At 37.9% G+C, this 24,889-nt stretch overlaps 1 protein-coding gene and 1 pseudogene across 1 annotated transcript; one reads left to right on the top strand and one right to left on the bottom strand.

Moving 5' to 3' along the window:
• The first annotated feature begins 1,703 nt into the window (after positions 1 to 1,703).
• Positions 1,704 to 5,570, top strand: LOC100603018 (annotated as a pseudogene).
• Positions 5,571 to 23,454: 17,884 nt separating this feature from the next.
• Positions 23,455 to 24,393, bottom strand: LOC100600529 (olfactory receptor 8K3). Its single transcript, XM_003275282.2, has one exon. The coding sequence runs from the start codon at positions 24,391 to 24,393 to the stop codon at positions 23,455 to 23,457; it is 939 nt and encodes a 312-aa protein (XP_003275330.2).
• Positions 24,394 to 24,889: the final 496 nt, after the last annotated feature.

The following is a 24,889-nucleotide window of genomic DNA, read 5'->3' as shown; positions in this document are numbered from 1 at the left end:
TAGATTCTCCTGCCAGCTCAAATGTTCATCATGACATGGGGTTGCCTCTAGCTAGGATCTCAGAAGTTCACAGTGAGAGTGAGCCATTCCACAGTCCTTTCTCTCATCCATTCCCCAGGAGCTATTTGGGGACTTGGAGCTAGCTCTAGCATTCAAGTATTCCACTCAGGGTTTCCAGCTTCTTTTATCTTCAACCTGAGAGTCTGCATTACTTCTCCATTCACTCTCAGTGTTTTCTCTCTGAAGATCTGTTCATATTATGTTGGTTTACTCATAATTTGGTTTCTCCCAATGGGAGCAGAACTTCTTGGCTGTGTCTGCTCAGTCATTTTGCCCTCTCCTGAATAATCAGTTTCTGTAGTTACTTTAAGTATAAATGAATTACATTACCCATTCAAGAGGCAGAAATTGTCAGAATTAATTTAATAAACATCACCTGAATATATGCTTCCTGCAGATTATTCTCATAATTTAAATTGTTGTTTTAGTTTTAGAAAATACAATGAAAATAATATTGAGAAGATACCTTTTCCAAAAAAATTAAAGAAATGAACACATATTTTGTTGATGTGGAGTTTAATAAGTGTTTATATGGCAAGGAATACGAGCTTCTGTGCAATAGCTAAAAAAACATTGAATCAGAAGCAAGGGATGTTGATAAGAACTTGACATTTAATTGAGATATAAAACTTGAAGATTAGTTTGCCTAAAGAAAAGGAAAAACTTATTTGTGTGTGTTATACTCAGTTTTTGCTGTGGAGCCCAAAATAATGTATTTATACATACTAGAAATATTCATTAGTGACATTTGCCTCTATCATAGCTTCCTAGAGCAATATTCCATATTGACCATTAAATTACAAAGTTTTCACTGCTTCATAAAAAAGCTATAGAAGGCATTTTTTTTTTACCCCCTTTGTTCTTTACACTACAGATCAAGCGGTAAAGCACGGTAATCACTAAAGAGGAAAACATGGAGGTCATTTTATTATTATGAAAAAAAAAGGAACTGAATTTCAGCTGCAAGTACATAAAGTGTAGAAACCCACAGAACACAACCACCACTATCAGACAAGAAACATATGTGAAGAAAGTTTTTTACTGCTCTCTGCAGAATGCATTCAACAAATAGTTAATAGAATCAGCATGGAGGACATTAGGATTACCAGAAGAAAGAATATCAAATTAAGTACCGAAAATAGTGTGATCAACATTTCTATTCCTCATGCATTTGAGTCCACCATGGCTAAGAAAGAAACATTTTAACAGTAGAAATAACTTACGACATTGGAGCCATAGAAGGTCAATGTAAAAATCTTTATAGTGACCATCAGAGCTTAAAGGGTACTATAAAGCTATGGAATACCCACCAGCACATGACAAAGTTCCTGAGACATAACATTTTATAGCAGAAGGCTGTGGATGTCCACATAGTGGTCACAGGCCATGACTGATGAGATGAAAATTTCACTAATAATGAATATAATGAAGAAAGCCATCTGCATGGTACATGCATAACAGGGAATGGCATTTCGAGCCACAACAAACTTTACCAGTATCTTGGGATAAATGACCTTAGAATTACCAAGATCAATAAAATTCAGGCACCCGATTAAAAAAATACACAAGTGTTGTGTAGACCCAAGTCCACATTGTTCAAAATGATTATGCATTCTTTGCTCACCGCTGTGAATGTGTAGATGATGAGGAAGACCCAAAAAAAGGTGGAGCTGCAGCTCAAGCCGCCTTGTGATTTCCATCGGAATGAACTCAGTGAGCACTGTTAGATTCTTTTGGCCCATTTAGTCCAGTTATCTCTTCCAGGAAGAAAAGAGCAGTTATTATAAGCTATTATGTAATGTCATCCAAACAAATTATAACATTTGTAGACAAAAGGTGTTATTCATGATAGGAAATAAACATTATTTCCACATCTGATCCTAAAACTAAAAAAAAAAAGCAAGGAAACTTCTATCAAAAGAAGGGACGCATATTAAATACACACATAATTATGATGTAAGTTAAACTGTAAATATCAATAATGTTTGGAACACTTTAATTAATAACAAAATTATATAGTTATTAATATAGGAATGTTAGACTTTATTTCATCTACACAGTGGCATCACAGTTTTGTTTTTCTAGTATACTTCCATATTTTCCAAAGAATTCTTGTGGAATTGTGATATTATTAAAGAGTGAGATAGAGATAGCATGAAGCTACTGTAGTTTAAATTTTAGTTTCCCTCACTTGCACTTTCTGGACAGGGATTTAACAATAAACTCACACGTAATATGTCTTTCTAAAAATTCCCAAAGCAAAGATATTTTAACCATGACCAATTAAGGCCACTTTCCCTTAATATTCTGACTTCCACTTCATCACACTTTATCTGACAAAACAGTGCATTAGCATATCTGCAGGCATTTTTAGGACCCAGCTAACAAAGGATTGAGTTAATGATACTTTGATGTTTAATGGCTATATTTACATGGTTCAAAATCAATGACATTATTAAATAATGCTATCTCTTTTGGTGTAGGAATGATCACTAAGAACACCCTTACCACCAAATGTGCAGAGATTTGTCTGGAATTTCATTAATAAAATAATATTTATAGATTTTATGATTTTTTGATCATTGGTTTATGACAAAATTTGTATTTTCTTTTAAATATTTACAAATATTTCAACTTAAATGTGTAATTTTACTTTTTAAGAAAAAAGACAAACTCCCTAATGATTACCAACATGTGCATCTTTCCTACTAAAATATTTGTTTTATGTCAATACAGAGGGATTATGAATATTTAATTTTATGTTTTATTTCTTTTAAGATATCAATGTGAAAATAACAGAGTTTAGATGGCATTTAAAAGCACTGAGCATTTATTACATCACATATAAATTACTGTTTATTTCTAATATTGCCCAATAGAATACAGATCATTACACTGTGATTTTCAAACATTTCAGTGATAAGTACTGGTCCCCTATTTAATCTAATTAATGTGGAACATAAGCAAAAAAAAGTGGAACAGGTCTGATTAAAGTTAGTAAAATCTGCTTTAGCCTAATCTCTTTGTCTCTCCTCTTCTACCATTCAGTTTCTCTTCAATGAAAACATGGAACTCTGCAAGCATGAATTTCAATTCGAGCAGTAGTTGCATTTTAAAATATTATTCAGTCAAATAAAATACAGAATTTAGTTATAACTTCATGGAATGCAAGCTTTAACCCACACAACTATCAAGTAGAACCTTCTGGGAGCCCACCCCAAGGTCCAAACCTATATAGCGTAGAGGAGTTAGAGCACTCTCACCTTGTGGAAGTCAACAGCAACTGATTAGTTTTATGTGTAGATCTTGCTGTTCTGACTCAGAAAGTAAGGACAGGGGAGGAGAGCAAGACTGGAGATTGGTAAGCTGTCTGCAGCCATTCTTCCCAGATGAAACTGTTCTTTCTTCATTGAATTCCATTCTGTCTTTCTGACTCTCTCCTCCCTTACAAGTAAGAACCGTAAGTCCAGCATTTTTGAAAACATTCTTTTGAACTTACAAGATTTCAGGGTATGCCTTCAAAGGATTTTATTGTAGAATAGGAGATGCAGTGGACTGAACAAAGGAATTCAGTATTGCAGCCACAGTGTCACTGCTTTGAAGTGTTTAAATTTTGCCAATAATTCTTTGTTGGGAGAAAAGCTGAGTGTTGAGAGAGAAGCTGAGGCAGGGCTTGCATGTCTGCTAGACTTGCTGGCTCCTTGCTTCTAGCACTCCTATTATCTCAAGCAGTCATATGTTTCTCATTCACTTGATACACTGTTTCCTTTCAACCCCCCACATCCTCATCAACTGTTTGAGCACCAATAAATAGCGTGGTCTCCCAGAGCTTGGGGACTTCGTAGCTTCCACACTCGCGATGGCCCCGGTCCCAATTTCTCTCTCAAACTTTTTCTCACGCCTTTGACTCCGCCGGACTTCATTGCCCCCAAGACCTGGTGTTGGGTCTGAGCACCCCAACATTCATGGTACCCAATGTGGGGTGACCCTGGCGAAGGAACGCTAGAGCGTGTGAAAGCAGAGGACGCATCGTCAAAGGACACCCGAGGTCGTCTAAAAGAAGTTCTGTGGGAAAGCTGAACACTCGGAAGAACCAGGGTAACAATGGGACGAAGTGAATGCAGACATTCTGCTTATTTAATTTTTTTAAAGCATTTGTTATGAAGTGGGGGAGTAAAAGTTAGTAGTCAGAGTTTGTTACCACTTTTTAGTACAGTAAAGCAGTTTTGCCCATGGTTCCCGGAACAGGGGACTATGGAGTTGGATGAATGGGAGAGAATTGGAGAGATTTTTTTAAAAAGGTGTATAAAGACAGAGCAGTGACAGGTACAGCGGAGGGTGCTGCTGAGGCGACGATGGGCAGAGGGTCCCGAGGAAGCCCAAGGCTGCCCTTCTGGGCACGACGAAGGTGGAGGGGGCCACGAGTCCGTCCCTTCCGTGAGAGGCCCACCTGCCGCCACTGTCCCATGCCCCCATGACGACCCTCAGGCCAAACCCCAGGCCCCTGGCCAGCCCACAGCCCGGGCCTCACGGCTGTGCCTGACAAATTGGAGCCGCTCCCGCGAGCTCAGGAAGCGCTGGGAGGGTGCTGGGCTGCCGAAGTGCCCAAGGCCACAGCCCCGCGGGAGAGACCGAGTGCTCCCGGAAAGTGCACGAGTGGCTGTAGCAGTCCTGCTGCAGCTACCTCACCTGGTACAGCCGGCCTGGGCCTGGCCGCCTTCGCTGCTTGCTGTAGTCCCCAACAGTCCCCACAGAGCTTCCCTTCGGACAGCACTGCCATCCCCGTGGCTGGGCTATTGTACCCCTTCTACTTCCTGAGTCCTGGGCCCCAGGCCCTGACCCCAGGACAGCTGCTGGCATCAGCACCCGGGCTCCAGTCGCTGGCCTGGGACCCCGGGCTTCTCATGTGCAGGCATCAGTCTGGGCCACTCCAGTGAGGAAGGTAGGATCAGCAGCCCCTTCGTGAAGCCTGAGTGAGACCGGGCAACAGGCAGGCAGAGAATATGTTATTCCATCCTTGTCCCAGGATGGTGAGTTTCTTTATTCTCTTCTTTGTAAAAGCAACCATTGTCTTAAGCATTATGCACCTCAGTGGGATAAAGGATATCTCTAAGTTTGCTATGAATTATATAATGGAAAAAATAGATAAAGACGTATCAGTGGAAGACTTGCAGAAAATGGTGGTTGTGGCTCTTATATACAGATTATTAGTTTGTTTCTATGAGATAATTTGCATCTGGGGAGCAGGTGGAGCTACCCCAGGGAAGTTCTTGGTGGGGCTTCGAGTTGTGACATGTGATACATTAGTGCTTATTGCACTAAGTCGGGTTTTAGTGATTCTTTCCTCGAATGTTAGCATTACAGTGTCCACTACATGAGCTTTGATTAAGAATATTTCAATTGCTTCTTTTTTCCCTGCTTGCATCTCACTGCTGTTTTTTCAGCATAATCGAACAGCCTATGATATTGTGGCAGGAACCACTGTGGTAAAAATAAATGGGGTCAGATGATGCCCCCAAAGCCCTGATTTCCACATGCTATACTGACAAGACTAAAATTATGTATCAGGGCCATCAGTATCCCTGGGTTACACTAATCGATGATTTAGAAATTAAAGCAATCACTCCATTGTGATGCAGGTGACTACTCTGAAAGTATTGATTTTACTTAAATGCCAAAGAACTTGTCTAGAAGAAAAACCTGTTAAATTCACGTATTAAAATTTTTAGATAAAAAAGGCAAAGATTTTATAAACAATGGACAATATATACTTAAGACCTAAGGCATTTTCTTAAGATCTAAGAATTTGCTGAAAGCATTTTCAGCTTTGAAATCTCCAAATGAAACTTTAAAATTTATTTTGGTTTATCTCAAAATAATGGAAAATGTCCAGTTGTGTATTGTAAATATCTATATAACTCATTTGTTAGTTCACACTTCCTGGGGAGCCACCAAAGAAGGTACCACAGGAGTTAGGGGACCCTTACCCTGAGGAACAGTTGGCCTATTACTTGGAAGGTCTAGTCTAAATTTAAAAGGTGCTACTGTACATATGCGAATAATTGACTCTGATTGTACTGGAGAGATTCAATTAGTTATTAGTTCCTCTCCGTGTTCTGCCTCCCCAAGAGAAAGAATTGCTCAGTTGTTGCTGTTACCTTATATAAAACTAGGAAGCAGCACAGTGAAAAGAACAGGAGGCTTTGGTAATAACAATCCAGCAGGAAAGGCTGTGTATTGGGTTAATCAAGTGTCTGATAAAATACCTATTTGCACTGTAACTGTTCAGGGAAAATATTTTGAAGGACTGGTAGATACTGGAGCTGTTTTCTCTATTATTGCTATAAATCAATGGCCCCAGCACTGGCCTAAGCAAAAGGCATCCATTGGTATTGTTGGAGTAGGAGCTGCCTCAGAAGTTTTTCAAAATTCCTTGATTTTACCATGTCAAAGACCGAATAGTCAGGAAGGGACAATCCAACCTATCATTACACCTATTCCTGTCAATTTATGGGGTAGAGATTTATTGCAACAATGGGAAGCTGAAATACCTATTCCTATGGATCAATATAGCAATCATAGTAGACAAATGATGAAAAATATGGGATATCACCTGGGAAAAGGACTAGGAAAATATAAAAATGGCAAATCAGAACCTTTAGAATTAAAAGGGCAAACAGATCAGACTGAATTGGGGTGTTATTTTTAGGAGCAACCATTGGTGAGCTTCCAGCTCCCAATCCTCTTGTTTGGCTGTCAAACCGGTTTGGGTGGAGCAATGGCCACTGAAACAGGAAAAACTGGAGGCTTTAAAAGAACTGGTGCAGGAACAATTGCAAAAGGGACATATAAAGCCTACTTTCTCCCCTTGGAACTCTCCTGTATTTTTCATTAAGAAGAAATCAGGGAAATGGAGAATGTTAACAGATTTAAGGGCTGCTAATGCTGTGATTCAACCCATGGGTGTGCTACAACCAGGGCTGCCCTCTCCAGCAATGATACCAAAATAGTGACCTCTCATAGTGATCTAAAGGATTGCTTTTTTATCATTCCTTTAGCTGCCCAAGATTATGAAAAATTTGCTTTTATTGTTCCCGCCATAAATAATGAAGAACCAGTGGACAGATACCATTGGAAAGTATTACCACAAGGCATGCTAAGTAGCCAGACTATTTGTCAAACTTATGTGGGAAAGCTATTAAGCCAGTTAGAAGATAGTTTAAAAAATGTTATATCATCCATTACATGGATGATATTCTGTGTACAGCTGAGACTAGGGAAGAATTGATGTTGTGCTACAAACGGTTATAAAAGACCATAAATGTGGCAGGGTTAATTATAGCCCCCAATAAAATCGAAACTTCTAATCCCTTTCAATATCTAGGAATGAAGGTAAAGCAAAGTGCTATTAAGCTTCAAAAGGTTCAAATTCAAAAAGATAATGTAGAAACCTTAAATTATTTCCAAAAGTTATTAGGAGACATTAATTGGATTTGTCCAACTTTAGGCATTCCTACCTATGCTATGTCTCACCTCTTTTTTACTTTACGAGGTGATTCTAACCTTAACAGTAAATGCTTCATGTCCAAAAAAGCATGGGAGGAACATCAATTAATTGAGGAAAAAATTCAGCAAGATCAACCCATGACTGCAGCTAAACAACACTTGACAGAACAAAGGAAAATAAAAAGGCTGGATGAGATATATGGTAGAGGGATGCACATACAAAGAGCTGAGAAAAAGGAAAGATAATTTTATGGGAAGAAGATTTGCTTCTGTCTCTCCATGTGACAATCAGGTGCCTGTGTGGGTGCCCACCAAACATCTGAAGATCTATCATGAACCACAGCATCTAGTGGACCCACCTGTACAGTGCAAATTGAAGGCTTAAGGATTGTTTTTTTGCTATACTGTTGCACAAGAAGGATAAGCCTTGATTTGCTTTTTCTATGCTTTCTGTTAATCAGAAAAAGCCTGCTTCTCATTATCAATGGTAAGTTTTACCCCCATGATAATTAACCAAAGGGCAGAAGCTGAGTTACAAATGCTTCAGCAATGGCATGCCTCCCAGCTACAGCCACAAATGTTTTTGCTTGTGTTTCTGTACATTTACTAACGTGGGGGTGAGGGTATGCTGTGTTTTTGCAGGAGATGAACAAAGCATGTAGATGCCCTCAAAATGTGTATGACCATGGAACAGGAGACTGGAAGGACCCATGGATCCCAACCATGGACTGGGTTCCCCCAGTATGAGCCATGCTGAGAAACTGCTGGAGCACCAGTGTTTTACCTACAGATGCTTAATGGACCAATGCTTTCTGACTGAACTCCTCTCTACCCTGAATACAAGAGACCCTAATAGGTAGGCAGGAGTATGATCACCCCTATTCAGCATGAAGAAGTTACAGAAGACAGACCTTCATCCTTCTGCAACCCCTAGGATTAAGGGTCCTCTTGTAAAAGGGAAAGGGGAGCTATGTAGTAGGAAGCATTCAAACCAGATCAACTCCATTTTGAATAAGGGCTAAGAAAAATGAAGCTGGATCACCAAGTGGCAGTTAAGGGCTGCACAGCCTGCAATTGCCTTGCTCAATTTAAAGAGGCCATGTTATGCTAATAATGATAGCTGTGGCGGTTTCTACAAAACAGAAGGGGGCATGTTGGGAGAAAAGCTGAGTATTAGGAGAGAAGTTGAGGCAGGGCTCGCACATCTGCTAGACTTGCTGGCTCTTTGCTTCTAGCACTCCCATTATCTCAAGCAGCCATGTTTTTCTCATTAACCTGATACACTGTTTCCTTTCAACCCCCACATCTTCACTAAGTGTTTGTTTAAGCACCAATAAATAGCATGGGCTCCCAGAGCTTGGGGCCTTGGCAGCCTCCACACTCACGATGGCCCCCTGGTCCCACTTTCTCTCTCAAACTGTCTTTTTCTCATTCCTTTGACTCCGCTGGACTTTGTCGCCCCCACCACCTGGGGTTGAGTCTGCTCACCCCAACAATCCTTCCTGTGTTTAAGTCTGTCTTCATATCCAGTGTCAGTTATCTCCTTTTGAAGAAGTGTGAACTCTTTCACTTTGTACATGATTCTTGTGTGGAAAAGGATATCTCTGGTCTCCTTTTAATATTTTAATGTTTATATTTTAAATGTAACAATGTAGGGCTAAAAATTGGGGCAGAAATAATACAGAAAGTATGCAAATGACTGATTTTTCTATCTTCAGGCACAGTAATATCAGTTAGAAAGTTTTTGAGGTTCAGGGTTTTCTCAGTAACTTCATAAGTCTTAAAAGCCATTCTATTTATTTCAGTCTACTAAATGATTCTAATGCCCATTGTTAAAAAAACAAAACAAAACCCCTCAAAGACAGAAGCAGCCCAGGAGGAAAAAGAAAGGACTAAAAATATTTTAAGTTTTTGCATTTGGTGTCCTTAAATTAAAATTATTTTTAGTTTGTAAACTATTGCCATAAAAATACTTATAAAATATTCTCTTTAAAATATCAAATTATATATTAATATAATATTTGTTATTTTTCAAACCTGGATATCATTACCTGTATTTTCTCTAAAAATTATAACCTTAATGCATTCTAACAGATAAGCTTACTTATAAATTTTTTAGGTGATTTTAACTTCCTCTTTACTTGAAATATCTAAACATCACATTCAACTCTCACAAAACAAATAGGTATAGGTCATCTGTTCAATTCATAGGATTTAGTGCTCTCTAACACCATATTAGTCCAGAGAACTCCAATTAGCAGAGATGATACTGAAGTTTTGTAGTGTATTTGGAGGAATCGGCTCTCGTTGACCATTTATGTGTCTATATCAGAAGTTAGTAGTCGTAAGAAATGACCAACCCTGGGTGATAATGAAAATATATGCCAATTCTTATCGTCTCACCTTTAATGAGTTGAATTTTCTTCTCTCAGTTTACTTGTGCTTTGGGTAGGAAGAAATAATGGTTTGACATTATGTTTTCTTCTAAAAGTACTTTTTATTGTTGTGAATTTATGTGTATGATATGAGTTCAATTTTATTCCTCTCTTTGTTACTCTCTGAAGAAATGTGTAATTCCTTCAAATGATTTTGCCCAAATTATCTGAGATACTTAAAAATGTTGTCTTTTTATGCCTACTAATTACCTAGGACACCCTACACATTCACCAGAGAGGATACATAAGGGATATCTCAAAGAAAAGAAACAACAACAATAAATGGTCTCTACAGTTCTGTGGAGAACCACATGACATAAAGGTATTCACTCACTCACACAGAGCCAACTATAAGTAACAGCTGAAAATATTTTGACATAACTTTTAACTAAATCTGAAAGAGTTATAAAAGTAATGGTGAACTCATAAATGATACTATCATCATCAAATGGAATTTTTTCTTTGAATTTATTAAAATATATGGTAGGCAGTAGGTTGGAATGTATTATTTAACCCACACATGTAAGATATTACTGTTCTCATATTGAATGTAACAATGTAGGGCTGAACATTAGGGCAGAAATAATACAAAAAATATGCAAATGACTGATTTTTCTATCTTCAGGCGCAGTAATATCAGTTAGAAATTTTTTGAGGTTCAGGGTTTTCTCAGTAACTTCATAAGTCTTAAAAGCCATTCTATTTATTTCAGTCTACTAAATACATATTGAGAGAGCTTCAAGCTCAGATAAACTGTAATTTTCCTGGAATCTCATTGATATTGAAAGATTTGAAATTAAAGCCTCATATCTAAAGGAGTGATATATATATACACACACGTGTATCATATGACATATATATCATACATGTATGTGTGTGTGTCTTTTTTTTCTAAAGAAAACCTGTAACAATTGTTGTAATGCATTGTGTAGTGTTTTCTTTAATGGTAGTGTTTCCTGAGCTGATCCCACAACTGTTGGATAATGTTCAGTATAACCTTATTGGGAGTAAATTCTAGTAAAATATTGTATGCCTCCTTTCCCGTAACATTTCATCTGTGTACTCTTCCTCCATGGCTTCAATATGTGAAAGAATTGAGGAAAATGTACACAGTGAAATTTGAAACTCAACAAAATGGTTGTTGAAAAAAATTATTTGTACTTAGTTACTAAATCATTATGTAGAATATTTTCAAAACCAGGCATTTCCCTTGTACTCTATAATCCCCAGATCCTAGGACGCTTCTATCATAGAATAATTTTCCTATTACCTCAACTCACAACACTATCCTCCCATCACTGGGCAACTGCTGCTTTGATTGCTATCCCTAGACATATTTTCTTGGTTTTTGAATTTCATGTTTGTTGAAATGTTCAATTCATGCTCTCAACCTTGCTTCTTTTAGTCAGTATTTTGCTTTTGAACTTCATCCATGTTTGTATTGGTACATGGTATTTCATTGTGTGACTATATCATAGTTTTCTATCCATTGCCCAATTGATGTATATTCCAGTTTGGGGATGTAAGAAAACTACAATTGTATTCCCCAAATCTATAAAAATTTTTAAAAAATTACTATAAATACTCCTATACAAAAATATTTGTGGACACATGCATTTTTCTTTGTTATAGATCTGAGTAAAATTACTAGATCATAGTGTAAATATATATTTAAATTTAGAAGAAACTGACAGTTTTCCAAAATTATTGAATTTTACATTACCAATAGTAATTTTTGGAGTCCCATTTTCTCCACATTGCTGCTAAATTTGATATAGAAATATTTTTTACTATTTAAGTTAGAAATGGAAAATGGAATAAACTGGTATCTTATTGTGATCGTAATTTTCATTTACCTGATGACTAATGATAACATGTTTCCATGTACTTTTTGGCCATTTGTATATATTATTTTTAAAATGTCTCAATGTATGCCTATTTTTATTTTTTCTTGTTTGTTGATTTTCTTTTGATTATTTTATGTGTTCTAAACAAAATTTTTTCCGATTTTCATCAAAACTTTTATTGTTAAAAACAATGTCTTTGTCTCAGAATCCTGCAATGATAAAACCCAGAGCTGTTTTACCACTAGAAGACAGAACGTTCTCTCTCCCTTGAGACCCTCACATATACGACGTAGCTTTGGATGCCTGGAATAAGGTGGGTAGAAGATACCAGAGAGTTAATAATGCCATAATCCAAACTTGAGGTTCTGAAAAAAGAGCAGAACTAAGAACTAGCTTCTATTTCTACTTGAAGCCTTGCTCTAATTTTCATATACATTTGTGTATCAAGAAATTTTGGATTCTGAGACATTGTGGTTATGCTGGGGAGATGTCTGACTTTTTAAGAAATATACCTCTTAAAAGTGTTGATTTTATTCTTTCTTGAAATTTATTTTAGGAGGAAAATAACATGGCTTGACTCAAACAGCAAACTCTGTCTTAAACGTAGGCTATCTTTTCATTTTGCTGACTGTTTACTTGCTGTGAAAATTATTGTTCGTTTGATAAAGTACCATGTATTTATTTTTGCTTTTTTAACCTGAAGTTTTGGTGTGGTACTCAAAAAGTCATTGCCAAGGCCAGCATAAACAAAATTTTCTGTTATCTTTCCTCAAAATTGTGCTAGGTTTTCAGGTCCATGGTTCAGGTCTTTTAGTTGTTTTGAATTTATTTGTGTGTATGGTCTAAAATAAAAGTTCAATTATATTTCTTTCCATATAGAAATCTACGTATTCCAGCACCACTTATTGAAGACTGTTATTTATCCATTGTGAACTCTTAGTGTCCTTGTCAAAAATTTGCTGACTGTATATGTTTGGGTTTATTTATGTGCTGTCTATTCTGTTCCATTTGTTTAAGTCTGTTTTTATGCCAGTGCTTTACTATTTTGATTATTGTAGCTTTGCAATATTTGAAATCAGAAAGCATGATGCCTTTGTCTTTGTTTTCCTTTCTGAGAATAGTTTTGCCTTTTGGGGGTCTTTGGTGGTTTCATATGAATTTTAGGATAGTTTTTTAAATGTCTGTGAAAAATGCCTTTGGGATTTGAATGTGCATTGTGTTGAATCTGTATATTGCTTTGAGTAGCATGGACAACATTTAACAATACTAATTCTTCCAATCTAGAAAATACTTATTTGTGTCTTAATTTTTTCATTAGCGTTTTATAGTTATAAGAGTACAGATCTCTTACTATTTGGCTAAATTTATTTCTAAGTATTTTTTGTGCTATTGTTAGTGGATTTATTTTCTTGATTTCTTCTTTTGGTTAGGTTTCCCTTTATGTAAAAAAAATGTTATTTCTTATCCTGTTAATATACTGAATACAGGTATTTACTTTAACAGTGTTTTCTTGTGAAGTCTTTGGAAGTATTTCCATAAAGGATCATGCTATCTGAAAATAGAGATAATTTTACTTCTCCTCTCTGATTTATATGAATTTTATTTATTTTTCTTGTCTGATTGCTTTTTCTAGTACTTCCATTTCTATGATGAATAGAAGTGACCAGAGTGAGCATCCCTGACTTATACTAGATCATAGAGACAAGGGTTTTAGTTTTTCCACATTGATTATGTTAGATGTGGGGTTTTCATACATTACCTTCGTGACATTGAGATAATTTTCTTCTATACCTAAATTATTGGAAGTTTTTGTTGAAACAGAATGTTGAATTTTGTCAAATGCTTTTTTCACATCATGTGGTTTTATCTTTCATTTTGTTAATGTGATATATAACATTGATTGATTTGTGTATGTTAAACCATTCTTGCATGCTAGGGATAAATTTCCTTGGTCAGGATTTATAATATTTTAGTATGTTGTTGAATTTGCTTTGCCAGTATTTATCCTTTGGAAATTTTTACATATATGTTATCCGGAGATACTGGCCTGTCATTTCCTTTTTTTGCAGTATCTTTGACTTTGGCACCAGGGTGATACTGGTCATGTAAAATGTGTTTGAAAGTATTTCCTGTACAGTAGTCGCTCCTTATCTGAGACTTTGTTTTCTGATATTTCAGTTGTGGTTTTAAAATATCAAATGGAAAATTCCAGAAATAAGCTTCATACATTGTAAATTGAGAGCCACTGTAAGTAGCAAGAGGAAATATTGTGGGGTCCCAAGCCATCCTTCCCTGGATAGAATCATTCTTTTGTTAAACATATGTAAACTGTATACACTTCCTGCCCATTTAGACACTTAGTAGCCTTTTCAGTCATCAGGTAAACTGTTACAGTGTTCAAGTAACCGTTATTTATTTAACAATGGCCCAAAGTGCCAGAGTAGTTATGCTGTCAGTTCAGATATGCCAAAGAGAAGCCATGGAGTATTTCCTTTAAGTGAAACATGAAAGTTCTTCATTTGAGGAGAGAAAACAACATGTATGCTAAGGTTGCTAACATTGATGGTAAGAACAAATCTTCTATCTATGAAATCGTGAAGAAGGAAAAGAAATTCATGCTAGTTTTGCTGTCATATGTCAAAACGCAATATTTGATAAGTCTATTAGTCCGTTTTAACGCTACTGATACAAACATACCTGAGACTAGGTAATTTATAAAGAAAAAGAGGCTTAATGGACTCACAGTTCCACGTGGCTGGGGAGGCCTCATAATCATGGCAGAAGGCAAAAGTCATGTCTTACATGGCAGCAGACAAGAGAGGAAGTGAGAACCAAATGAAAGGGGTTTCCCCTTATAAAACCATCAGGTCATGTGAGACTTATTCTCTACCACAAGAACAGAATGAGAAAAACTGCCCCCATGATTCAATTATCTCTCACTGGGTCCCTCCCACAACACATGGGGATTATGGGGTCTATGATTCAATGTGAGATTTGAGTGAGGACAGAGAGCCAAACCATATCATTCCACCCTGGTCCCTCTCAAATCTCATGTCCTCATATTTCAAAACCAATCATGCCTTCCCAATAGTCCCTCAAAGTCTTAACTCATTTCAGTATTAACTCAAAAGTCCACAGTCCAAAGTCTCATCTGAGACAAGGCAAGTCCCTTCCACCTATGAGCCTGTAAAATCAAAAACATGTTACTGACTTCCTTGATACAATGGGGGCACAGGCATTGGATAAATACACCCATTCCTAATGGGACAAATTGGCCAAAATGAAGGTGCTAAAGGCCCCATGCAAGTCCAAAATCCAGGGGGGCAGTAAAATTTTAAAGCCCCAAAATGATCTCATTTGACCCCATGTCTCACATCCAGGTCACTCTGATGCAAGAGATGGGGTCCCATTGTCTTGGGCGGCTCCACCCCTGTGGCTTTGCAAGGTACAGCCTCCCTCTTGGCTGCTTTCACAGGCTTGCATTGAGTGTCTGCAGTGCAAGCTGTCAGTGGATCTACCATTCTGGGGTCTAGTGGAGGATGGTGGCTCTCTTCTCACAGCTCCACTATGTAGTGCCTCAGTGGGGACTCTGTGAGGGAGCTTCAACCCCACATATCCATTCCACACTGTCCAATGAGATGTTCTCCCTGAGGGCCCCACTGCTGCAGCAAACACTTCCCTGGGCATCCAGACATTTCCATACATCCTTTGAAATCTAGGCAGAGGTTCCCAAACCTCACCTCTTGACTTCTGTGCACCCACATACTCAACGCCCATATGGAAGTTGCCAAGGCTTGGAGTTTGCACCCTTTGAAGCCATGGTCTGAGCTGTACCTTCACCCCTTTTAGCTATTACTAGAATGGCTGGGACATAAGGCACCAAGTCTCTAGGCTTCACACAGCAAGGAGGTCCTGGGCCTGACCCAGGAAACCACATTTTTCTCCTAAGCCTCTGGGCCTGTGATGAGAGGGTCTCCCACGAAGGTCTCTGATACTCTGGAAATATTTTCCCCATTGTCTTTGTGATTAACATTTGGCTCCTCATTACTTATGCAAATTTCTGCAGCCTTCTTGAATTTCTCCTCAGAAAGTGGGTTTTTCTTTTCTATCCCACTGTCCGGGTGAAAATTTTCTGAGCTTTTATGGTGTCTCCGTTTCAAAACTGAATGCTTTTAACAGCACCCAAGTCTCCTCTTGAATGCTTTACTGCTCAGAAATTTCTTCTGCGAGATACCCTAATGTATCTTGCATTTCCCTCAAGTTCAAAGTTCCACAAATCTCTATAGCAGGGGCAAAATTCTGCCAGTCTCTTTGCTAAAACATAGCAAGAGTCACCTTTACTCCAGTTCCCAACAAAGTACCTCATCTCCATCTGAGACCACCTCAGCCTGCATTTCATTGTCTATATCATTGTCAGCATCTTGATCAAAGCCATTCAACAAATCTCTAGGAAGTTCCAAACCTTCCCACATTTTCCTGTCTTCTTCTAAGCCATCCAAACTGTCCCAGCCTCTGCCTGTTACCCAGTTCCAAAGTTGCTCCCACATTTTTGGGTGTCTTTATAGCAGTGACCCACTCTACTGGTACCAATTTACTGTATTAGTTCCTTTTCACACTGCTGATAAAAACACACCCAAGACTGGGTAATGTATAAAGAAAAAGAGGTTTCACGGACTTACAATCCCATGTGGCTGGGAAGGCCTCACAATTATGGTGGAAGACAAAAGTCACATTTTACATGGCAGAAGACAAGAGAAAGAATAACCAAGCAAAAGTGGTTTCGCTTATAAAACCATCAGATCTCAAGAGACTTACTCATTACCATGAGAACAGTGTGGGAAGCCACCCCCATATTCAATTATCTCCCACCAGGTCCCTTCAACAAAACATGGGGATTTTGAGGGCTACAATTCAAGATGATATTTGAGTGGGAACACAGCCAAACATATCAAGAAATGCTTAGTTAAGATGAAAGAGCCACTAAATTTATGGGAGGCAGACAGAAACGTGTTCTGATTTATGGCAATCAGGTTCAGTACTATCCATGGTTTCAGGCATTTCCTGGGAGTCTAGGAAGGTATCTTCTATGGATTAAGTGGACTACTGTACTTTTATTTTTTGAAAGAGTTTTAGAATGATGTGTAATGATTCTTTAAATGTTTGGTAGAATTCAACCATGAAGACATCTGACCCACAGCTTTCCTTGTTGGGAGGTTTTTAATTACTATTTGTATTAGTTTGTTTTCATACTGCTCTAAAGAACCTTACCTGAGATTGGATAATTTGTAAAAGAAAGAGGTTAATTGACTCACAGTTCTGCCTGACTGAGGAGGCCTCAGGAAACTTACAATTGCAGTAGAAGGCAAAGGAGAAGAAAGGACCTTCTTTACAAGGCAGCAGTGGGTGGGGAGAACTCATTCACTATGAAGAGAACAGCATGGGGGAAACCTTGCCCATGATCCAATTACCTCCCACCAGGTTCCTCCCATGACACATAAAGATTGCAATTCAAGATGAGATTACTGTAGGTACACAGAGCCAAAAGATATCATTCTGCCCTGATCCCTCCCAAAGCTCATGTCCTTTTTAGATTTTAAAACCAATCATGCTTTCTCAACAGTCCCCCAAAGTCTTAACTCATTTCAGCATTAATTGAAAAGTCAACAGTCCAGGGTCTCATCTGAGGCAAAAATCCCTTCTCTCTATGAGCCTGGAAATTCAAAAACAAATTAGTTACTTCCAAGATACAATGAGAGTACAGGAATTGGGTAAATGTCCTCATTCCAACTGGGAAAAATTGGCCAACAAAAAGGGGCTACAGGCTCCGTAAAAGCATGAAATACAGTGGGGAAGTCATCAAATCTTAAAGCTCCAAAATAATATACTTTGACTCAATATCTCATATCCTGGGAATGCTGATGCAAGGGGTGGGCTCCCAAGGCCTGGGGCAGCTCCAGCCCTGTGGCTCTGCAGGGTAGGGCCCCTGCAGCTGCTTTCATGGACTGGCATTGAGTGCCTGCAGCTTTTCCAGGTTCATAGGCCCAACACCAGGTGGAAGCCATCAAGGCCTGGGATTTGCCCCCTCAGAAGCAATGGCTTGAGCTGCACCTTGGCACCTTTTAGCCATGGCTGAAGCTGTAGCAACTGGGATGCAGGGTGCCAAGTCCCAAGGATGCACAGAGCAGTGACGGGGCCCTGGGCCTGGCCCAGTATATGATTTTACCCTCCTAGGCCTCTGGGCCTGTAATGGGAGGGACTGCCATGAAGATCTGTAAAATACCCTGGAGACACTTTCCCCATTGTCTGTGCTATTAACATTTGGCTCCTAGTCACTTACGCAAATTTCTGCAGCAGGCTTAACTTTCTCCTCAGAAAATGGGTTTTTCTTTTCTACAGCATGGTCAGGCTGCAAGTTTTCCAAACTCTTATGCTCTGCTACCCTTTTAAACATAATTTTAAAATTTAGATCATTTCTATCTTCATACACATAAACATACACTTTTAGAAAATGTCTGGTCACATCTTGAACACACTGGTGCTTAGAAATGTCTTCCATCAGATAGACTAAATTATCTCTCTCAAGTTCAAAGTTCTACAGATCTCCAGAGCAGGGGTAAAATGCCACTTGTCTCTTTGCTAAAGCATAGCAAGAGTGACCTTTGCTCCATTTTCCAATAAGTTTCTCATCTCCATCTGAGACCATCTCAACCTGGACCTCATTGTCCGTATCTCCATCAGCATTTTGGTCAAAATCATTCAACAAGTCTCTAGGAAGTTCCAGATTTTCCCACATCATCTTGTCTTCTTCTGAGCCCTCCAATCCGTTCCAACCTCTGCCCATTACTTAGTTCCAAAATTGCTTCCACACTTTCAGGTATCCTTATAGCAATGCTCCACTTCTCTCACTACCAATCTTCTGTATTAATCTGTTTTCAAACTACTTTAAAGAATTACCTGAGACTGAGTAATTAATAAGTAAAGAAGTTAATTGACTCACAGTTTTATATGGCTGGGGAAGCCTCAGAAAACTTATAATCGTGGTGTTATGTGCATCCATATGAAGAGACCACCAAACAGGCTTTGTGTGAGCAATAAAGCTTTTTAATCACTTGGGTGCAGGCAGACTGAGTCTGAAAAAGGAGTCAGCAAAGGGTGATAGGTGGGGGGAAGTTTTATAGGATTTGGGTAGGTAGTGGAAAATTACAGTTAAAGGTGGCTGTTCTCTTGTGGGCAGGGGCGGGAGTCACAAGGTGCTCTGTGGAGAGTTCCAGAGACTTGCTGTCCAGGAGAAGGAATGTCACAAGGTTAATTGATTAGTCAGGGTGGGGCAGAAACAAATCACAATGGTGGAATATCATCAGTTAAGGCAGTAACTGGCTATTTTTACTTGTTTTGTGTTTTTTCAGTTGCTTTAGGCCATCTGGATTTATACCTGCAGGTGACAGGGGATATGATGGCTTAGCTGGGGCTCAGAGGCCTGACACATGGTAGAAAGTAAAGGAGAAGCAAGCACCTTTTTTTTTTACAAGGCAGCAGAAGACAGACATTGGGGGCAGGGAGAAGTGCCCCACTTTTATTTAAACCTTTATACCTCCTGAGAACTCACTCACTATCATAAAAACAGGATGAAAAAACCACCCCCATGACCCAATCGCCTCCCCCCAGGTTCCTCCCTTGACATGTAGGGATCACAATTCAAGATGAGATTTGGGTGGGGACACAGAGCCTAACCATATCACTACTTCAATCTCTATGTTTTTTTTTTTTTTTCAGGCTTTTTATTTATGTCTGATTTAATATTGGTAGATTGTATTTTGCTAGGAATTTATTCATTTCCTCAATTATTCAATTTATTGACATATAATTGTTCGTAATAGTCCCTCATCCATTTTATTTCTGAGATATCAGTTGTAATGGCTCCACTTTCACTTATAATTTTATTTTACTCTTCCCTCTTAGTTAGCCAAGCTGAAAGTTTGCCAATTTTATTTTTTCGGAATGCCAACTCTTATTTTTGTTATTTTTTTCTATGTTTTTTCTATTCTTTACTGTATTTATTTCTGTTCTGATCTTTTTTTGTTTCCTTCTGATAATTTTAGGATTGATTTTTTTTTTATTTTAAATGTTGTTTTCTGGGGTATAATGTTAGGCAATTTGTTTGAGATCTAAATCTGACCCCCACAGGCCACAGGTACCTGTTATTATTATTTCACATATTATATCATGTGTCCTAGTGTTTTAGCTGGGACTTAAAGAATATACAAATAGTTTCATCCTCATCAGGGAACTTATAAAGGTAAGATTAACTACACATGATATCAACCTATGCTCAAATATAACACACTGGAAAATGGGGAAAACACCACATGCCATTGTGAATGATGTGGTCCTCATTGTTCCAAGATGCGTCAATCACATATACTGGAAATTAGAATATAGTTCCTCCTGTTTCATGACTTCCTAAACTTCTCTACCTTGTGACATGCCTGTTCAGCTCAATAGTGATTTACTCTGTGTCCAGGGAGTCCAAGGATTTGCCAAATTGTCATCGTCCTTCCTCATCTTTTCCTAGGAGGGTCCTTTCCCCTATTAAGAAAACAACCTCAATCTTTCTTTCTCAAAGATGGTTGAACTTATTAGGATAGAAATAAAGAAAATCTGCCTGATTATTTCTTTGTCTTCAGCATACTACTGACTACTTAATGCTAATTTCTGCTATCCTCATCCTCGGCAATTTATTACAACTCTACTCAAACTCTCCTTTTTGATGGCTTTCTACTTGAGCATAGACACTCTTACAAAATGTCAAAATGGACTGATAAGGTTACATTTCTGAGTCAATTTTCTTTTTGATTATGTATTTTGTAAATTAATTTTATGTGTCACATAGTTCACTGCTTTCATTTATTTCCTTATTTGAAAATATTTCATTGACAAAAATATATTTTTAAGGTGCACAGTGTGATAATTTTATATATGAATACATTGTTTAATGATTACTAAAATAACATTAATTAGCACATCTGTTACCACCTATAGTTCACCCTGCATATGTGTGTGCGTGTGTTTATGTGTATATGTGTGTGTATGTGTGGTGAAGACACTTGGAATTGGTTCTTCCATCAAATTTCAAGTAAAAAGTTCAATATTATAAACTACAAACACCATGTGGTACAATGGATCCCCAGCACGTATTCTTCCTATAATTGACCCCTCTGCTCTTTTTCTCTTCTAATACCAAATCTGCCAAAGTGAGGTTTTGCTCTGTCACATCTCAGGGTAACATCAGTGAAGCATACAAATGACATTAAGAGACAAAACAGGGCTGGGTGCAGTGGCTCATGTCCTTAATCCCAGCACTTTGGGAGGCTGAGGCAGGCCGATCACTTGAGGCTAGGGAGTTCAAGCCCAGGCTGGCTAATGTGGCAAAACCCCACCTCTTTTAAAAATACAAAATTATCTGGGCATGGTGGCACATGCCTGTAGTCCCAGATACTTGGGAGGCTGAGGCATAAGAATTGCTTGAACTCAGGAGGCGGAGGTTTCAGTGAGCCGAAATCATGCCACTGCACTCCAGCCTGGGCAACAGAGCCAGACCCTGTCTTAAAAAAATGAGAGAGAGACAGACAGACAGAGACAGAGACAGAGAAAGAAAGAGAAAGAGAATATATATAGAGTCAGGCATTGTGGCTCATGCCTGTAAGTCCCAGCACTTTGGGAGGCTGCGGTTGGTGGATCACTTGGAGCTCAGGAGTTTGATACCAGCCTGGGCAACATGGCAAAACCCTGTCTCCATGAAAAATACAAAAATAGGCCAGGCATTGGTGGCTTATGGCTGTAGTCCCAGCTATTTAGGAGGCTGAGGTGAGAGGATTCCTTGAGCTCAGGAATTTGAGGCTGCAGTGAGCTATGGTTATGCCACTACACTCCAACCTTGCCAACAAAGGGAGATTCTGTCTCTTAAAACAAACAAAAAAATACAACAAAGCCTGATTCTATTACTCATTACCTTGGTGATCTCTGACAACTTACTGTATCTAGGCTTTACTTTATCACCTTAAAAATGGAATTTTTAGTAGAACCTACCTCACAGAGCTGCTGTGATGGCTAAATTGATTGAGACATGTAGAATCTCTATAATACAATAGTAAGTGTGAGATATTATTATTACCTGGTAATTTCTATGACCATCTTAAAGATTCATTTTCAGTACAGCAACAATATGATAATATTTATCCTCACATGACAGTGTGCTCTGCAATGTTTAATTTATTCCAATGAGATATATTCATTAGTGTTTCTTTGGCTGCACATGGGATTTTATTTTATGATTGTGAACCAAGAAAATATTGTAGACTCTGATACTTCCAATAAATTCTTAGGATTATTAAAAAGAATAAAGGAAATCAAAATACATAAGAAAATGTATGGAGTTAAGGAAAGCAACCATGTTCAAAAGGCAAGATAACGATATCATTGCATACAGATCAGACCTCACTTGCATGGTGAAAGTCTGTAACTGTCAAAAGACATCTGTAATAGCCAGCAGATAGATAGAGTATGGTGTAGTGCATTTTATTACTTTTATTTGCTTTGTACAAGTAGAAAAATCAACTGATGCAATCAAACAGTGAAGTACATGAAAATATAGTGCATTCGATATAGTGCATATTGATAGAAATTATGAATTGTCAACTGAGTGAGAGACTACAAAGTTAATTCATCATAGAATGGTCCTCCTACTCAAAGATGTAAAAACAACTGGAACACAAATTTTAACCACAGTTTATTACTTTTTTTTTAGATAAATAACAGGAAAATCTGTGAAAAAGGCAATTATTAAGCAAGAACAACTAGAGAAAAAGAATAAACCTGAGAATTTCTATGGATGTCTTCTAAACTTAAGCATAATTGATATATCTACTTATGTAAACAGAATGGGCTAACTGAAACAAAATCAGGTGCTAATCAGAATTTACCGATTATTGAGCTACAAAGTATGTTCAGTTAACAGACTTACATGTAGAAATAAAAGCATTGATAAGGAAAGAGTAGGATCCTAATATTCGGAATAGTAATTATTCAAGCACATTTATAAGACTTAAAATCATCACGTCATCTAAACAACCAGTATTAAATGCAATGTCAGGCAAAAAGTGTGAAGGCTAAAACAGAAGGAAAATGCTTATATACACAAAAACACACAAACAGAAACATACAGAAACATACACACTGTAAATTTTATTCCAATAGCAGATAAAAACACGAGAATCCTCGTAACTCCCTTCTGTAATGACCGTTTCCTACTGCCACCCAGCATACTAGCTTTCCTTGTCTCCCTTTTTTCTTTGTCTATATCTATCGTGCACATTCTACTGTTATATAAAATGGACTTATTGTGAATACAATTCATCTATCCATCAAGGAAGGCAAAGATTTCTACTGTTTTGTTTATTAATCTATGTATAGCAATTAGAAGAGCCTATTATGTATGAGACATATGTAAATATATGTTGAATCGATTATGCTTGTTATGTCTTCTGGAAGTATGCACAGCAAAAATTCATGCCCATAACCTAATTTATAGGAATCATATTGTACAAAATTTAAATAAAAATATTACATAAGTTATTCCATGTCCTTCGTAGGGCATATTTTACATCTTTGTTTTGTAAACTATAGATCAAGGGATTCAACATGGGGATAACCAGGGTGTAAAATATAGAAGCCACTTTATCAGTGTCAAAGGAATGACTGGACTTGGGCTGCACGTACATGAAAAGCAAAGTCCCATAGAACACTATGACCACTGTCAGGTGGGCTCCACAGGTAGAAAAAGCCTTTTGTCTGCCAGCAGAATTCATCCTGAGAATGGCTACAAGGATGAGCAGGTAAGATAAAAGAACTATCAGAAGAGATGAAATCAAATCAATAGCTGCGAAGATCAGAATTATCAATTCAATTTCATGCGTATTTGAGCAGAGCAAAGGTAACAAAGGGAGACTGTCACAGTAGAAGTGACTAATGACATTGTAGCCACAGAAAGATAGAGTAAAAATCTTTATGGTGACTAGAAGAGAAATGAATGTGCAGTAGAGGTAAGGGATTGCAACCAGGACCTGACATACCCTTCGTGACATGATTACTGTGTATAGCAGAGGGTTACAGATGGCCACATAGCGGTCGTAGGACATGGCTGAGAGAATAAAAAGTTCGCTACCAATGAACACAAGAAAGAAAGCTAGCTGTGTTGCACAAAAATAATAAGAAATTATATTCTTATCCACAACAAAATTTACTAACATTTTGGGTCCCACAGTTGTTGAATAACCAAGATCCACGAGAGCCAGATGTCTGAGAAAAAAGTACATAGGGGTTTGCAACCTGGAGTCCAACTTGGTGAGGACGATCATGCCCAAATTGCCCATCACTGAGATCACATAGATCATGAGGAACAACGCAAATAATGGTGCCTGCAGCTCAGCGATATTTGTGATTCCCGTAAGAATGAATTCATTCACTGTTGTCAGATTGTGTTGTTCCATCCAGGTTCATCAGAAAACCTATTGTGATAGAGACGTCAGCATAGTCAATAGCTTTCCTCTATCATCACCTGAGAAATTTTTTAGTATGTAAAGCTAACATAAGATATACCTAAATTTCACAATTTGCGACATTTGAAAACATACCTCTCACAAATAAAAACAAGTTTAAATAATTCAAGAAAGAGATAAGACAGATCAGCAGTTTTCAGTTGCTTTTGATTTTACTCACCCAAAAACATTTTCTAACGTCTAGAGACATTTTATTTATCACAATTTGGGGGTGGGCCACTGTTGCATCTAAAGGTTAGAAGCCAGTAAGCTGCTAAACATTCTACTATAATCAATAATCAGTCCATTGCAATACCCAACCCCAAATATCAATAGTGCTAAGGTTGAGAAACTCTGATGAGATACATGAATAGATAGATGATAGATAGATAATGGATAGACAGATAGATTATGGATGAACAGATAGAATCATATGAGAGAGAGAGAA

Source organism: Nomascus leucogenys, chromosome 4 (genome assembly GCF_006542625.1).
Source record: "Nomascus leucogenys isolate Asia chromosome 4, Asia_NLE_v1, whole genome shotgun sequence".
NCBI lineage: Eukaryota > Metazoa > Chordata > Mammalia > Primates > Hylobatidae > Nomascus > Nomascus leucogenys.
This window is presented reverse-complemented; position numbering and strand designations above follow the sequence as displayed.

Coding starts and splice junctions, on each gene's coding strand:
- LOC100600529 (XM_003275282.2), bottom strand. CDS start 24,393: ATGGAACAACACAATCTGACAACAGTGAATGAATTCATTCTTACGGGA.